Source organism: Theropithecus gelada, chromosome 12, assembly GCF_003255815.1.
Source record: "Theropithecus gelada isolate Dixy chromosome 12, Tgel_1.0, whole genome shotgun sequence".
NCBI lineage: Eukaryota > Metazoa > Chordata > Mammalia > Primates > Cercopithecidae > Theropithecus > Theropithecus gelada.
Genome location: NC_037680.1, coordinates 99,746,063 through 99,759,553, shown reverse-complemented (window position 1 = coordinate 99,759,553; position 13,491 = coordinate 99,746,063). Strand labels below are relative to the sequence as shown.

The 13,491-nt window shown below is 45.5% G+C and overlaps 1 protein-coding gene across 1 annotated transcript; it reads right to left on the bottom strand.

The window, feature by feature from the left end:
- Positions 1-2,559: 2,559 nt before the first annotated feature.
- KCNE4 (potassium voltage-gated channel subfamily E regulatory subunit 4) lies at positions 2,560-6,061 on the bottom strand. Its single transcript, XM_025403871.1, is given in 2 exon segments — positions 2,560-5,381; positions 5,932-6,061. Coding segments are annotated over 2 exon segments (666 nt in total). The 3' UTR covers positions 2,560-4,845.
- Between the last annotated feature and the right edge of the window lie 7,430 nt (positions 6,062-13,491).

Here is a 13,491-nt window from a genome sequence, read left to right as displayed (position 1 = left end):
AAGAGAGGACAGGCAAAGGAAAACTATTTAAAACAGGAAAGAGGTATAGTTATTGATGTGAAGGATCTTTCAATCACGTTTCTTAGCAAGAGAATTCAAGGCAGGAAAATAAATTCATAGGAACAGCAGAACAAGAGCTTAGCCCTGCGTTGAATGCGACAGGGCAAGTGCAAGGAAAGGATTGCAAATGATGCAAGGGGGATGCGTGAAGAGAGGACAGGCTTGGGCAAGACAAAAGGAGAACAGCCGTGTCCCTGCACCCCCTCCCCTACCCATGAATAGAGGCTGCCGTGGACTCAAAGCTCATCTTCTGAGCCGAGGACCAAACCTCAGCTTCCGAGACTGGCCCTAATGATCCATACTAGTGGGCCATAGACTCCTGCCATTGAGTGACCTTAGCTGGTTATCTCCATGGTAACGGCACACATCTCAAACTGTTCCTTCCTGTGTGGGAGGAAACATTTCAGAAATGGGGGAAGGCTGAATTTAACAGTGGTTTTTCCCTCTTGTGACCCTTCTCCTTTGGCAAAGCGTGCACTTTTTCTGAGCACACTGCAGTCTCCTGAGGAAAGCGTCCATAGAGGAGGATGTTTTGGGACTTTATTTGCAGATGCATGCCCAGGACACATTTTTAAAGTAGAAGCCTGAATCTGCTTTTCTTTGAGTATTTCTCAGGACGTTCCACCGTTCTTTTGAAAAACTCCAAAGAGAAAAGCCAGCATGCTGTCTCATGTTGAAAGAGAGAGCTCAGAAAGGTTAGGCAGCTCCCCCAGAGCTACAAGCAACATGGTAGCAGAGTTAGGCTAGAAAGCCAGACGTAACAAGGCTGAGGCTCCACTGACCACTATTTACTTCCTACCTCCCTGCGTTTCAGGCGCAGCCTGAGCCACCATCCCGGCCAACTGGCTGACAGGTCTCCCTCCAGCCCTAGACTCTGCCTCTGGTCGCATGACCCATGATACGTCCTGTGATTTTCTTCAGCACAGTGTGCAGACTCTAAGGGCATGAGGCAAAGGTATGCTCTGCCTGAAGCTGGAGCTTAAGTTACATTTTAAGCTCCATGTTCTGTTTGTTCCACAATGTCTATGGTAAGAGCAGCATTTTACAGGACGATAAATTACCCTTGTTTAGCTGAGCCCTAGAAGTGCATGTCTGACCATGAAACCCTCCAGTCGCAGCTCTGAAAGGCACCAGGGCTTCCACTTTCCAACCAGAATCATGAACCAAGAGCACTCATTCCTTGGCTTGACTTCAGCCTTTCCCGGTAGATTTGATCCCATGATTTTACCCGTGAAAGAAATCTTTTACTGTGTAACATCCCTGCCTGACTCTGACGTACAAAGGTGTAATTAGAACAGTGTGGAGCAGGCAGGATGATCTATTTACCTCATCCCTAACATTTAAGTGCTTTCAAAATATGTTTTTAATATCTTAGGTGAACAGAGCCAAATTCTCTTCTCAGTTTTTCACATGCATGAGTAAATCCACACAGACTAAACCCCTTGGGCCTTAGGTTCTGCTTAGAAGTTCTTTTTTTTTTCTTTCTTTTAAAGAAAACAAATATCCCATTAAAACGACAAAGTGTACTCTGCATATTTTTAGGACAATTAGAGTTTAGAATTCCCTCTCCTTCCGCCCATGGCTTAAAAAAATAAAAAAATTCTTAACCATTTCCTTATGAAGGATGACATTAAACTGGGATAAATGGAAAGGCTCTCTTGCCTTTTAAAATAATCTTCTTGTCTTACATCATCAAAGTACCAACTGGTGGATCAGGGCCCTCGATATGGTATGGGAAGGATCCAGGCTCCACTGTACTGCTACCAGGTAAATTCTTTAGGTAGACAGTTACTAGTGAACTGAATGGAAACGTTTACTTGAAACAGAAAAGTCAATCTCACAGAAAACAGAGAAACATAAAAGTAAGGATGCTTCCTACCATTTGCTGGATTCAAAAACAGGTCATGCAAATGAAATTATGAAGAAGAGGCTGCCGCAGGCTGGCCACGGCCTCAGCCTGTGGGCAAGAGATACAGACAGACAGAGTGGGAGGTGCTGGAATCAGTCCCAGTCTGAAGGAGACCAGGAGAGGGCGGAGAGTCAACCCCAACCCCACACTTTGTGCTTCACTGTGTTGGTAAGTTTGTGTTGCTGTTCATACAGCAACTCTTTGCCCATTCGCAGGTGCTGCTGGGCCACACATGTGGATAATATTTGCCAAGCCAACACGCAGGTCAAACGTTTTCTTGCAACCAAGCTTGGAGCAACATCTTAGCAGCAATTGCGCTGTCACTGCATATGCAAAGTCCAAAGCCTCCAGGGCTGCCATATTTACACAGAGAAGGCCATGTAAAACCATCTGCAGCTTGTTTTCCATTCATTACAAAGCATTTCAAAGGATGAAAAGCCAAGCCTCATTCACCCCATGGTTCAGACAGAAATAAGATATGCCCTCAGGAGATACTGACTTGGGAGAGGAGCAAAATCCAGAGATGGTTTGGGAAATGTATTTGTGATGTCTTGGAAACTAAGAATTATATTGAAGAATCAAACAAATAATTCATGACTTCCCAGGAGGGAAAAAAATGTGTTTATTTATTTAAATTAAAAAATATTGTGAAAATTACAAAGTGTTAAATACAAAAGACAATTCTATACAACTCAATAGAATAAGAAGGAAGTATATACATCACTTTTTAATAGGTGCAGAGAGACTTGCACCAAACTTCAGGATTAAGCAATGGAAAATGTGACAAGGCACATGTCCGTCGCAGTGAAATTTCAGAATTCAAGTGATTCCAGGCAAGAGGCCAAACTTAACTTGGCTTCTTTCAACTTAAACAGCCCCCTTTGGCGTAAATCCACACTGAATTTTAAAGTGAACGGAGGGCCTTTTCCCCCAAAACATAAATTTCCTTTAGCTGTATGTCAAAGCGGACTGATAAACCAGCTCCTACACTGTTAACCCTTCCATGGAAACAGCAGTTATTGCTGTGCCTCCAATTCATAAAGAGTATTTTTCTTAAAAAAAAAAAAAAAAAAAAAAAAAAAACTGGCTGGGTGCGGTGGCTCACGCTTGTAATCCCAGAACTTTGGTAGACCGAGGTGGGAGGATCATTTGAGGCCAGGAGTTCGAGACCAGCCTGGCCAAAATGGCAAAACCCCATCTCTACTAAAAAATAAAAAATTAGCCAGTCATGGTGTCAGGTACCTGTAATTCCAGCTACTCAGGAGGCTGAGGCAGGAGAATCGCTGGAACCCAGGAGGTGGAGGTTGCAGTGAGCCAAGATCACGTCACTGCACTCCAGCCTGGGCAACAGAGCAAGCCTCTGTCTTAAAAAAAAAAAAAAAAGGTTTTTAAATAGAATTAAATTTGACCTTTTACTTCCTCCTTGTCTTTAAGGGCCTAATGGATCTGCAAAACTGTTGACCACAGGAATAAATGGAGACATTGGAAGCATTCCTGTGTGTTTTCCTTTAGACTTTGCTTTCCTTTAGCTGGAAGTGTTAACATCACACATTCTCCAGAGAACTTTGCAGAGGAGAATGTGGTGTCTGCCTCTTTCCTTCAATCCTGGGAAAACTACAACAGGGCTGGTTGGTAGCTTGCCCTGAATTCCCCAGTTATACGTGTTCTGAATCTCCAACTGCTCCTTTAAATCAGCGTATCCTTGTTCAGACTAACCGGCCAAAGGGGAAGCATTTGGTCCAAGCTTCCTCACACCAGGCTGTGGAGTATTTATCACAGAGTCCTAAAATCTAAAGACATCCCCCTCCCAGCCCCCTGGGGATGGAGATCGTCAGGAACCTCATGCAGACAGCGAGCTTCTTGATGACATGCCCAGGACCACACAGCAAATGAGTGTCAGGGCTCAGGATCAGGAAGCACAGAACTTGGAGCCCAGCTTTGTGCAATCTCCGCCTGAGTATGCCCTTCTAGGTCTCAGCTACGTGACGAAATACCACATTATGTCCTCTCCCAGCTCAGAAAACTAGGCTGGGAAACTGAGCAGCAGCAGAGCTAACGGCTTGGCCTTGTTCAACCCCACTTACCCCTTCTAGAAAGATCAGGAAGAGTCCCCTGAACCACCACCCGGAGTGCAGGTTAGATTCTGGGGAAGCTCTTCTGATCCAAAGAACGTCATGCCAGCATGTGATGCTGCATGGCCACAGGTCAGAGTTCAAGGTCATAAGTGAGACGAAAGGTCCAAATAGCAGATCATCTCTTATAACCCCAGCCAATGTTAACAGGTTTAAAAGTTACTTTTTTTTTTCTTACAGTGTGCAAATGGGCTGGGTTCAGATCTCCAGCCTTCTTCCACCAAAAATCCTTCTCTAATCCAAAAGAAGCTTGTAACCCACCGTGAAGGAATGCCACAGGTACACAGTAGAGATACTTACAGTCAATCAGATCTAGAAGGACAAAGCTCTAGGCAAATAGCAAATCACAACTAGTCCCTCAGCGTGTCCTTAGCATTTGGCAGCCCTGGGGAGAGGCAGACCCTGCAGGAGCTACCCAGGGCATCCAGTGAGAAAATGGCAAGCATATCATCCCGCCAAATTCTGAACAGAACCCCAACACCCAGGCCCCAAAGTCAATGTACACTCTCCACATCTCCGCGGCTTTTTCAGTGGTGGGTGCAAACCACAGGCACCTCCCGGACTCCTCGGGGCTGCTGGCTCCGGCTGAGCCTAGTCCCCCACCCCACCCCAAATTAGGGGCTTGCCGAGGGTCTTTTCAAAGTGGCAGCCGCACTGCGAAAGTGAAACCAGACACTTGAAAACTGTCTTTCCTCTCTCTAAGGGTGCTGGCTGATGGAGCCACCGGCAGGGGTCCCGGGGGTGCTAGGAATTCTGATGGATGTTCTCCGAGGACCCTTCGCTGCTTTCGTTGAGGGGCGTCTCCGAGGTCTCCTCCAGCTCATCGTCTGCCCCCTCCTCCTGAATGGTGAGGTGCACGTCCGGGGAGGAGGACTCGGAGCTCACGCTGTCCCCTTCCATGGAGCAGAGGGTGCAGGACAGTGCGGGCGCCACGCTCTCCTGCAGCATGTTCAGCATCAGGGGCACCTGCACCGACCTCAGGCCTGACACCACGGGCAGCGGCTTCATGGCCTCCCCCCAGAGCCGCTCCTCGTCTTTGTACAGCAGCAGGAGGCTGGACTTCTTCTCTCGCCTCTTGGATTTCATGTAGCCCAGCATGATTCCGATCAAGAAAATGCCATAGAAGGACATGACAACCAGAATGTAGAAGTACTCGTTGCCGTTGCCGTTGCCGCCGCCGGGCGCACGGGACTCCAGGGGGCTGCTGGAGGCTGCGGTGCCGGGGTGCGTGCTGTTCAGAGGCTCCATCTTCAGCATTGAGGCTGCCTGCACAGCAGGGGCTGGGGGAAAAGCTGCAGGTTAGAGCTGTCCCCCAGGTTCCCGGCACAGGGAGGAGGGGGAGCACAAAGTTTGTGGAACTGCAATACCAAAAAAGCTTAAAAGTGCATGAAAGAAATAGCATAAGAGGCTTCGCCAAACAGCTGACAGGAGTGAGCTATGAGGGCTTGGAGTGCACGGGAGAGAAGCCCGGGGAGGGTTCACTAGGAAAAGTAAGAGGGACTCTTTTTTTTTCTTTTTTCTTTTTTTTTTTTTAGTGTACACATCTGTCCTGTTTGTAGTGAGCAGTATTACTTTGATTTTTTTTTACATCAATGTAAGACAGGAGCATCAGTAAATAATAGCTTTAAAATTAGGAAACGCATTTTAACAGAGCAGAAACAGAGTTTACATTGTGTTTCCAAAATCGAACTATTTTAAATTCAAAACAGTGTTTCCTTAGAACACAGAAAAGCAGAAAGAAAATAAAGGAAAAAAAAATTCATCTATTCATTGGCAAAAATGCCCATCTTTCAAATGTTTCTGAAGCAAAGTGTAGCCTTGCTCACTTACCAAGGCTGACAGTTTGTCCCAAGTTTTGAATTCCCAGATCGTCCAGTCCAAGAGGGCTCTTCTGCTCTGTCCGGCTCTGAGCTCTGACAACTCAGCCGCTGCAGTTGGGATATATAGTCAAGAAGTGCATCGTCACGTGCTCTGGGAGGAAAATTTACAACAGAGGTTGATCGTGGCAGAGTGAGCAGTGAACTGAAAGCACTGCAGTTCAACTCCCTGAACTTTGCAGCTGTGAAAAAGAGAAAAAGACTGGGAAGTGAGAACTGCTCCTCACGCCCCAGCGCCCAGCCAGGGTTTTCAGGTGGCCGTGATGATGCGTGAAAAGAGGAGAAAGGAATGCGCTGGGTTGGAACCGTTACCCCAAAGTCCACTCTCACTGAAAATTAGCTCATGCTTCATCCAGCTCTTGGGAATAACCGTCATTGGGCTACAGGTTTTCAGAGGCAGCTGAATCCCATAATCTAGATGAAAGACAGTTGGAAGCAAGTGCAGGATTTATAGTCAAGAAACTGGGGCTTCGGTTTCAGTTCTTCCACTCCTTATGCAAATATGATAAATCCTTCCTCAACCTTTCCGCACCTCACATTCCTCGTCTGTAAAATCATTGTGCCTGGGTGTCGTCTGCAGGTAGGATTATATAAACCACATGACCTTCTGAGTCCCTTTCAGCTTAGCCCTTCTAAGATTGAAGGCTGGTTGGTGTAGCTTAGCCCTCTAAAAGCAGAGATTCTACCTGCCTTCCATATCAAGGTCACAAACCTATGTTTATAATAATTATTTTTTTAAAAGATCCAAGGTTCTTTTCAGTGGTCTGCATGAAGTGGGAACTTGTTGTGGTGAAAGATACGATGGGCCAGTTTTGTTCCGTCCTGCCATACACAGCTGCTCCTCTGAAGCCTCATGCGGAGACTATTGACACATCTCTTTGCTGTCTCTGGCAGGTCAGGGGAGGAGCAGGACTATTTCAGAGTGCAACTAAGCACAGTTCAAGTTTTTTAAACCTCGGTAGACCCCGTGTTTAAATGGCTGCTGTGATCAAAATTGGAAGAGGAATTGCAGGCTTTAATGTCAGTCTCTCTGCTCCCTGGGCTGCTTACTCTGAGGCTTTCATGCTAAGTGGAAGGAAACTGGGAGGGATCCGCTCCCTCCAGTTGTCTGTGGCCTGTGGATTACAGCCAGACTCTAAAGGAAACATCTCTCGTGGTTGTGCTGTAGTCAAACTGACGCATGCGGCATCCACCTGACCTGCTGGAACATATATAGCTTAGGCACTGGAATTTTCGCTGCTGCTCCAGGAACCACCCTGGGTTGGCACCTGATCCTGATTCTAAGAAGACACCTGGAGGAAAAATAGGGAGATTAACTGAATGCTGCTGTTTTTCCCACTTGACTATTCACCTGTGCTTGCCCGTAAATCACCAGCTGGCACTGGAGGTACCAATCATAGACCACTCCAGCATCACGACCATCCACACAGTGGAACTGTGCTTATACCAGTAAAGATACCCTCCCCCATTGTGTTAATACGTAAAACCCTCCATAGCTACCTTGGCCATGGTAGACTTGGCCTTTTCAACAGGTGTCCATCACAAGCACTAGAACACTTCCATCTACATCTAAGCCTACACTGGAATGTCTGGGACACTAGAACAAGACGGGCCCGAGAAAGAGATGCCTGTTGATTGTTGACCCTGGTATTGTTTATTGTGTACCTTAGGACATACGAGATTGGTCATCACCCAGAGATTATTCAACACCAAACACTGGAAGCTTTGAGTAGGCAGAGAGGAGGTGGGGATAGGGGTTACCAGATTCAAGGAGCAGAAGTACAAAGCCTGGTGCCAAGAAGCCAAACAGAGGCTGAAGTTTTAAACAAAATAAATCCCCAAACCTGAGCCAATAGTCCCAAGGGAATACAACCAAGAAAAGAGATGAGCGTGGGGAAACATCTAGAATGAATTCCAAAGGACAGAGCAAGTCAGAGCCAAAGGAAGAGCAGGACTGATTGCAGGAGTCGGGGAAGGAACAGCCCGCCTGCTTGGAGTCCCTGCTGCCCCAATTCCCATGGACTCCCTGCATGGATATTTCTACTAGAGTTAAATGAGGCTGGGTGCAGTGACTTATTTCGGTAATCCAGTGCTTGAAGAGGCTGAGGCCAATGAATCACTTGAACCCAGGTGTTTGAGACCATCCGGGGCAACACAGTGAGACCCCATCTCTACTAAAAAAATACAAAAATTAGTAACTAGGCCTGGTGGTGAGTGCCTGTAGTCCCAGCTACTTGGGAGACTGGGGTGGGAGGATCACTTGAGACCAGGAATTCAAAGCTGCAATGAGCTCTGAACATGCCACTACACTCCAACCTGGGTGACAGAGCGATATCTCTAAAGAAACAGAATACAATACAATACAATACAATACAATACAATACAATATTTAAATGAAATGATGCAAAGAAAGCATCATGTCTGGCCGAATGCGCATGCTCAGTGTCTGCTTTTCGTTGTCATTTTTAGGAGTACCCTGTTGCTCCCAAGGGCTTCGGCTTGCCTCCTATCATGTGTGTGCCCATCTCCAGACTTTTTATCACTGCTCCTTCCCCTGTCTGTCACTCCCAGGAATGGAATTTAAGAGAAGGGAATTCCAACTTCAAAACACATAGCTCAATCTTCTTCCCGGCCCTCATTCGTGACAGGGATTGTGAGAATGATGGCAGTGAATAGTGGCATAAAGAATGAGGGGGAGGGGGCACATCTTGAAAGTGCACTCTGTCGGGAGAGGATGGCACTGCACAAGAATTATTAATTATATCTACCCCAGGCCTCAATTTTAGGAGACAGCAATGTTAAAGAAATAAATCAATTTTGACTAGCATTTCCATTTCCTGAACGGTGTCTTTTCAGGAGCAAACATATCTAATTCTGATGAAGTCCATTTTATTTTCAAGGTTTTTGGTTGTGCTGTTTGGATCCTAAGAAATACTTGCTTAACCCAGTCATGAGGTTTTTCTCCTGTCTTTCTTCTAGAAGTTTTATGGTTTTAGCCTTACATTTAGACCTATGATACATTTCAAGTTAATTTTATTCTACGATGTAAGATATGGGTCAAGGGTTTTTGGGAGGGGTTGTTTGTTTTTGTTTTGCAGACAGATGTCCAATTGCTCCAGCATCATTTGTTGAAAAGTCTCCTTTTCCTGTTTAAAATTATCTTGGAACCTTTGTTGAAAATCAATTAACCTTATATATGCAGTTCTGTTTCTTAACTCTTCATTCTGTTCCTTTGATATCTCTGTCTATCCTTGCATCAATATTATTCTGTTTTGATAAATCCATTTTAAACATATATTTTAAATGAGTCTAAGATACACTGCAGTTCAAATCTAACTTAGTGTCTATCATGTACCAACTACACCTAAGTCCTGTAAGGTCAAGTGTTATTACAACCATTTCATAGATAAGGAAACTGAAGGTCAAAGAGGCAAAGCAAGTTGCTCAACGTCAAATCACTAGCAGTGCAGTCAGTATTTGACCCCAGATCTATGCAACTCCAAAACCCATTCTTTTTCCACTACCCTTTGTCTCACTGAATGGGAAACAAAAAGAAACTGAGAAAGAGTAGGAAGTGAAAGATGGACATTTTTCCAACTTCTTTTGAGTCTTCATAAAGCTTTTTTTAAAAAAAATAAATGTGAATTCTGACATAACTAGATACACGTAAATACAAATGTGGAACCATAAGTTGTCTTTTTCTGAATTCATGTTATTTTAAGTACTGGAGGCTGTACCAACCTCAGCATGTTCTAGAAGTTATCAGTGAAGCAGTAATGCTCTTACCCTATATCTATGTTTTTCATAGTACAGCAGTTTCTCTGTCTACATATACAGCTTTGATATGGTTTGGCTCTGTGTCCCCACCCAAATCTCACCTCGAATTGTAATCCCAATGTGTCAAGGGTGGGACCAGGTGGGGGTAATTGAATCATGGGGGCTGTTACCCCCATGATGCTCTCAGTGACTGAGTCTCATGAGATCTGATGGTTTTATAAGCATCTGGCATTTCCCTTGCTTGCACTCACTCCATCCAGTCATCCTGTAAAGAAGGTACCTGCTTCTTCTTCGCCTTCCGCCATAACTGTAAGTTTCCTGAGGCCTTCCTACCCATACAAAACTGTGAGCCGATGAAACCTCTTTCCTTTATGAATTACCCAGTCTCGGGTATGTCTTTATTACTTTATTAGCGGTGTGAGAATGGACTAATATAAGCCTGTTCTGGTCTTCTTGCTTTAACTTGTATTTTGTTTTCCTATTTGATCCTGACACATACTTTCTCTAGAGCTTTGAGTACTTTCATTTCCTGGTAACGTCATTTTTACCAGATGACCCAGGAGTCCCTGGCCACACACATCTCTGAAATTATGTTAACAGCTTCTGTGACTAAGCAAAGTCTATGCTGGGATAACAGCATGGCTGTGAATCTCATCAGATTAAACGTAAGTCTGGAGTCCAGAGATCTGACCCAGCTCAGCCTTGCTGGTGCTACGTGACTGGCTGGGTTGCATAATTGCTCTGTGTTTCAGTTTTAGCCACCCTCAGGCATGTCAAAAGTAGCATCATTAATTGTCTCAAGATCCTGAGAAATGTCCCATAATCCACGGGGCTGTGTCTGCCTCCTGAGCAGACCAGGCTTTGGGGCAGGCAGAATATTGCAAAATGAAATCCTCAGTGCCCACCACTGGTTTTGCTTTTCCCAGAAATTCTGTCTGAAAAGTTCTGTCTGGGAACTCGAGCAGTGGATCATCCCTTCTAATGCCCTGAGTCACCCTCCCTGGACACATACTTTTTAGCATTCCTAGCGCTAGAAATAAAACAGGGCTGGATATCTGACAGGTCCTTAATAAGGTCCCCAGGCCCTCCCTGTAACACCAGCTATGCTGTGGAGGACGTGGCTATCAGCAGGTCCTGCTTTGATGTCACCCCAAGGGGTTTAGGAGGGAAGAACCGGAACTCCTGAAATTAACGGTGAAGTTGGTATTAATTCACCTTTGTTATGTATTATCCAAGTATCTTTAACCTGATACTTATTTAACAAATACTTGCATAGTACCTAAAATTGCCTCAGGAATTGCTGTAAGTACTTTGCAAAGTTTATCTTATTTAATTCTCATAAAAAGCCCTTGAGATAGGCTCTGTTATTATCCCCATTATACAATAAGGAAACTGAAGCAGAGTGTGCTGGAGCAGCCTGCCCCAGGTTACACAGCTAGTACATGGCAGAGCTGCTTTGGAACCCAGAGCTGAAAAAACACGAGGGAAAGAAATAAAAGAGAGAGAGAAGAAAAACATTGCCTCTGCCTCTATAGACCTTACCATTGGTGGGGGAGGCAGACAAGAATCCCAAAATTGTATGTGTAAAGTTGCAAGAGTGACAAGTATTGCAAAAGAGAGAGAATGCTAGGAAAGTTATTATTAAGGGGACTGAATTCCTTAGAGAAATCAGGGAGGACCCTCTTGAGGAAGTAATCCTTGAATTGGGATCTGAAGATTGTGCAGGAATTAGCCCAGATGAAGTGAGAAGGTAAGAGAGTTCTGGCCAATGGTAATCTGTGGAAAGATCCTTCAGAGGAAGAAAGTGGGGAGGGAAGAGAGATGGCAAGAATGAGGAACTAAAAAGTCTATGGGGACTCTGTCAAGGCAGCAAAAAGGAACCTGGTAGAAGATGCAGCAGGAGAGGCCAGCATGGGCCAGATATTGCCACCTGGGAGCATGAGGACAGGAGACCAAGGAAGTAAAAGACAGATTCCTGCTTTAAAGAGCTCAAGTACTAACTGGGGGGACAACCCCAAGGCCTGGGGCGAGTGTGTGATTGTTCAGGACTGACTGAATGCATGATTGCTGAGGACATGCAAAGAACAAACTAAGAGCATACATGCCTGCAGTTAGTACCAAGGAAACCAGAGTGAGGAGTTGACTGACTTAATGAGTGTGTTTGTGAATAACCGTGGGAACATGGACTTTGCTTCCAAAATTCTTATCAAGTGTTCCAGACAATTAAAATAAAATTCTTGAATGTATTTCAACCATATTTCTCAAGAGCTATCAGTGGTGTGTTTGGAGTAATTCCTGGTCAAAACTTTGACAAGGTGACACAGAACTGCCAGAAGCAATAAGACAAATCAGCATGTCAGCGTATGTGGTTTTAAAAGATGGGCTAGAAGTACACAGATGGGAAATCCAAGCATCGGGAACCCAGACCAGATAATGGTATGGCATATAGTTTAAGGGCACAGGCTCTGTGGTCAGGCTGCCTAGGCCTGTCTTGGTTCTTCCTACTAGCTGTGTGACCACGGGCACATTTCTTAACCTTCTGTGCCTCTCTTAAAGAGGCATAAGAGTACCTATCTCATAGGGTTGATGTGAGGAAGAAATAGAATTATCCACTATTGCACCCCCAAGACAAAAATACAAAAGGTTTGAGCCCCTTTTCCACATCAAGAGTATTTTTTTAAAAATTGAAAGTAGAGGATTTTGAAGAAAGAGTCATTGATGTTTTCTCTTTACCTTCCTGGGGAAGATGTAGGGAAGGGGCTACTTTCTCCTCAAGTTAGGGGAAGTGAGTAGGGGGGCTTCACAGAGATGACTTGAGAGTCTCAGTGATCTCTGTAGCCTGTAACCTGTTGGACACAGAGGACTGGGATCAGAACCACACCTAGAAAAATTTGAAGGGCAAGAAACCATGTCTGGTCAGAACTCTGGGGAGAGCTTGCTGAGTTAGGGATGCCCATGTTCCCAGGGATTTTTTTTCTTTGGGGGGCGGGGGGTGGGGGGTGGTGTTTTTTTGAGATGGAGTTTCCTTCTTGTCACCCAGGCTGGAGTGCAGTGGCACAATCTCAGCTCACTGCAACCTCCACCTCCTGGGTTCAGGTGATTCTCCTGCCTCAACCTCTCAAGTAGCTGGGATTACAGGCACCTGCCACCACACCCAGCTAATTTTTGTATTTTTAGTAGAAACGGAGTTTCACCATGTTGGTCAGGCTGGTCTCGAACTCCCGCCCACCTCAACCTCCCAAAGTGCTGGGATTACACACGTGAGCCACCACGCCCAGCCATTCCCAGGGTTTTTAAGGGAAAAGACAGGAGTGTGTTTCCTATAGGCCAGTGGCAGGCGATGCAGGAGTGCAGGAGGAAGACACAGACCTGGACTGCATGTTGGTTGGTTTCTGCCCAAGGCAGTCTGAAGCAAGGTGGGAAGTCATGGCCCTGCCCATCAATGACTTCCAGCATGCCCAAGGCCCAAGCAGTGGGAGAGAGAAGAGAAGCAGCCTTCACTCTAAATAAACTTGAAAAGTTATGACCCTCCCATAGGCCTGGACATACGAATTACTGTACTGACCTTATTCAGGGAAACTAGAGCAAACAGGGGGTTTTCTTACTTAAGAGTAACTAGAAAAGTTGTGAGTCTGCCCCAGAGTTTCATCACAGGGCAGGGGACTAGCTGGCCCTAGAGAATGGGTCTGAGGAAGTACTGGGACTCAGAGATAAAGTGGCTTTAGGATGACACTCT